Source organism: Zingiber officinale, chromosome 6B (genome assembly GCF_018446385.1).
Source record: "Zingiber officinale cultivar Zhangliang chromosome 6B, Zo_v1.1, whole genome shotgun sequence".
Lineage (NCBI taxonomy): Eukaryota > Viridiplantae > Streptophyta > Magnoliopsida > Zingiberales > Zingiberaceae > Zingiber > Zingiber officinale.
In genome coordinates, this window is record NC_055996.1 from 103,645,649 (window position 1) to 103,648,335 (window position 2,687).

The 2,687-nt window shown below is 37.9% G+C and overlaps 1 protein-coding gene across 1 annotated transcript; it reads left to right on the top strand.

Moving 5' to 3' along the window:
* The first annotated feature begins 310 nt into the window (after window positions 1-310).
* LOC121990493 (cytochrome b561 and DOMON domain-containing protein At3g07570-like) lies at window positions 311-2,326 on the top strand. Its single transcript, XM_042544613.1, has 4 exons — window positions 311-531; window positions 611-1,013; window positions 1,241-1,524; window positions 1,615-2,326. Exons 1-4 carry the CDS (start codon window positions 349-351, stop codon window positions 1,855-1,857), a joined length of 1,113 nt encoding a protein of 370 aa, XP_042400547.1. The 5' UTR covers window positions 311-348; the 3' UTR covers window positions 1,858-2,326.
* Window positions 2,327-2,687: the final 361 nt, after the last annotated feature.

The following is a 2,687-nucleotide window of genomic DNA, read 5'->3' on the forward strand; positions in this document are numbered from 1 at the left end:
CATATGAGATAAACATTATCATATGTAACAAAGTATGATTGCAGAGTTGATCACTAATTCAAAAATAATAGCATTTGGCCAATGCCTTTACATGACTTCTAGACTAATCTATCATGAATAATTAATTACTATGCTATTGGTAAAATTTGATGGTTAATACTAAGAAAAAAATGCATTGAGGTTGGCATCATCTCCCAAGGCCAGAGATTAAGAAATTGTTAGAAGTTTCTTTTTTGTATTTTTTTTAATACAATTACTATTTTATTGGCTCATCCTCTTCTTCTTCTTGGCCTTAAAAACACATCACCAAGAGAGAACCTCCATTGCAAGCCAAAGGGAGAGAGAGGGATGGAGAACAAGATGAATAGCATCACCATCTCCTTTGTTCTCCTTTTTTGTTTCTCCTCCTCCCTTGTTAGGACTCAATCAGATTCTTGCTCTTCGCGGCTTAAAGTTAGCAACCTCATCCCGTTCGACACCACTACCTTCCACTGCATCTCTGCTTGGAATGCACAAGGCTTCATCCTCAGGGTAGAACCTTTGATGTCTTTAAAATTCAAATACTTCAAGTTGATAAAGACTTAGTTATTGTTATTTTAAATATGAACAGTATGCTCAGACTGGCCAGAACCTTTGGAGTTTCATCCTTTCAGCCCCTGATCCGAATTCCTACATATCAATTGGATTCTCGAGCAACGGGAACATGGATGGGAGCAGTGCTATGGCTGGATGGACTACGCCGACGGGTGGTTCAGGGATTGCAAAGCAATACTATTTGGGGGGAAAGAGCTCGAGCCAGTGTCCACCTGACCAAGGGAACTTACAGTTGGTGCCAAACAAGACAGTGGTTGTGTCACAATCATCACAGCTTTACCTAGCATTTCAAATAGATGCCTCACAACCTAAGTCGCACCTCATTTATGCGGTTGGTCCGCAAGGGACTGTCCCTTCGTCGAGCTACTATCTTCCAACTCACCAGAGCCAAACTTCTACTTCCATTAACTATGCCACAGGTGAGTTTGAGAAACACTTGTCTTATTAACCCATGTAACATTCTAGATTCCTGTTCATTCAGTCAAGTCATTATTAACATGGTATATAGTTCAAGTGTTTGTAGTCATTATCATGTTATGGATTCAAAATAAGGTTTTGAATCCATAATTACACAACTAGCAATTTTTTTTCAATGTAACAAATCCATCTTAAAGTTTAAAAGCTTCATCTTTGTTGAATGAAACAGGGGTGGCTACTAGTGCAGGAAGTGGATTCTCAACTAAAAGATGGCATGGACTGTTGACAATTTTAGGGTGGGGATTACTGATGCCTGTGGGAATAATTATGGCCAGATACTTCAAGCACTATGATCCTCTTTGGTTCTACTCCCACATCTCGATCCAAGGTGTCGGATTTGTGCTTGGTTTGGCAGGCATCATAGCGGGATTCAGCCTCGATGACAATGGTGTATCGAATGTCGACACCCACAAAGCCATTGGATACTGCATCTTGGTTGGTGGCATCCTCCAGGTACATAAATCCATTAAAATTTTAAAATTTTGAATTTGACTTGAGCATGTAATGAGGTCTGGTTACTTGGGCTCCACTATTGTTATACAGGTAATGGCATTTCTTATCAGGCCTGACAAATCTTCAAAGATCAGAAGGTATTGGAATTGGTATCATCACTATGTTGGCAGGGGAGCCATAGTTTTAGCAGTGGCTAACATCTTCCTCGGCATATCCATAGCTCATGAATCAGGTTCATGGACAGTGGCTTATGTGATCTGTCTTATCATCTTGGTGATCTGTAATATTGTTCTTGAGGTGAAAAAGTACTTGGCCAAAGATGATGATCTGTAGAGAGGGATAGATCTGGTTCTTTGCATTCTTATCAGTTGTTGCTAGTGTTGCAGAGAGATGTGCTATTCTCTATACTACACATTTCACCTTTAGATTCATTATACATATAGTTATATAAATTGATTTGTTTTGGTAGTGTTCATACTTGCTGATTCCTTCAGGAAAAGTCATCTACTTCTGGGCATGGTTTATATTACTGAAACATGGCATCAGACAAATGAACAAATAAAGAGTTTGGATACAAAAGCTATCATCTAGAATTCAGCAAAAGAAGAACAAGAAGACAAAAAAAACAGAGAGTGAACTTGCTAAACTAAATTCAAAAAATATCTAAGGATAAAAACCTGATCAAAAGAGGAAGGATGCCTGAAGAGATGCTTTCTCCAATGAAATTATATCTTTGTGAAATTTCTTTCTTGAGATCTAGATCTTTGTCGGCTTATATACTCTTCAAGTCAGGTCAAAAAATGTAGAATTCTGGTTTCTTACTTTGTATTCATGATTGTAGAATTCTGGTTTCTTACTTTGTATTCATGATTTCAGCACGCTTTGTTCGTGAGATCTTCTAAATGTGAACTTTTGTTTAAGATATATCATTTTAAACGAGGTTTATCGATAGCCGAAAGCAAATAGTTTGAGCAAGTTATTCTCATGACTGCTGCTTCAAAAGAGAGGATTATTCTCAGTTTGTCAGAAAGATTACAAACCAACTTTAAGAAATGTTATAGCTCGTCAAAACAATTGCAGGACGTTGGAATAATCGATGAAGATCATGTTGTCCGCTGTAATTGTCCTAGATAAAAAAGAGCAGGGTTGAACTCATAAAACAA

What these genes read in the sequence shown, in the direction of transcription:
- LOC121990493 (XM_042544613.1), top strand. Translation starts at nt 349, where the DNA reads ATGGAGAACAAGATGAATAGCATCACCATCTCCTTTGTTCTCCTTTTT. An exon ending in CACAAGGCTTCATCCTCAGG is followed by an intron (nt 532 to 610) that starts GTAGAACCTTTG and finishes AAATATGAACAG; the next exon opens with TATGCTCAGACTGGCCAGAA. An exon ending in TGGTTGGTGGCATCCTCCAG is followed by an intron (nt 1,525 to 1,614) that starts GTACATAAATCC and finishes ATTGTTATACAG; the next exon opens with GTAATGGCATTTCTTATCAG.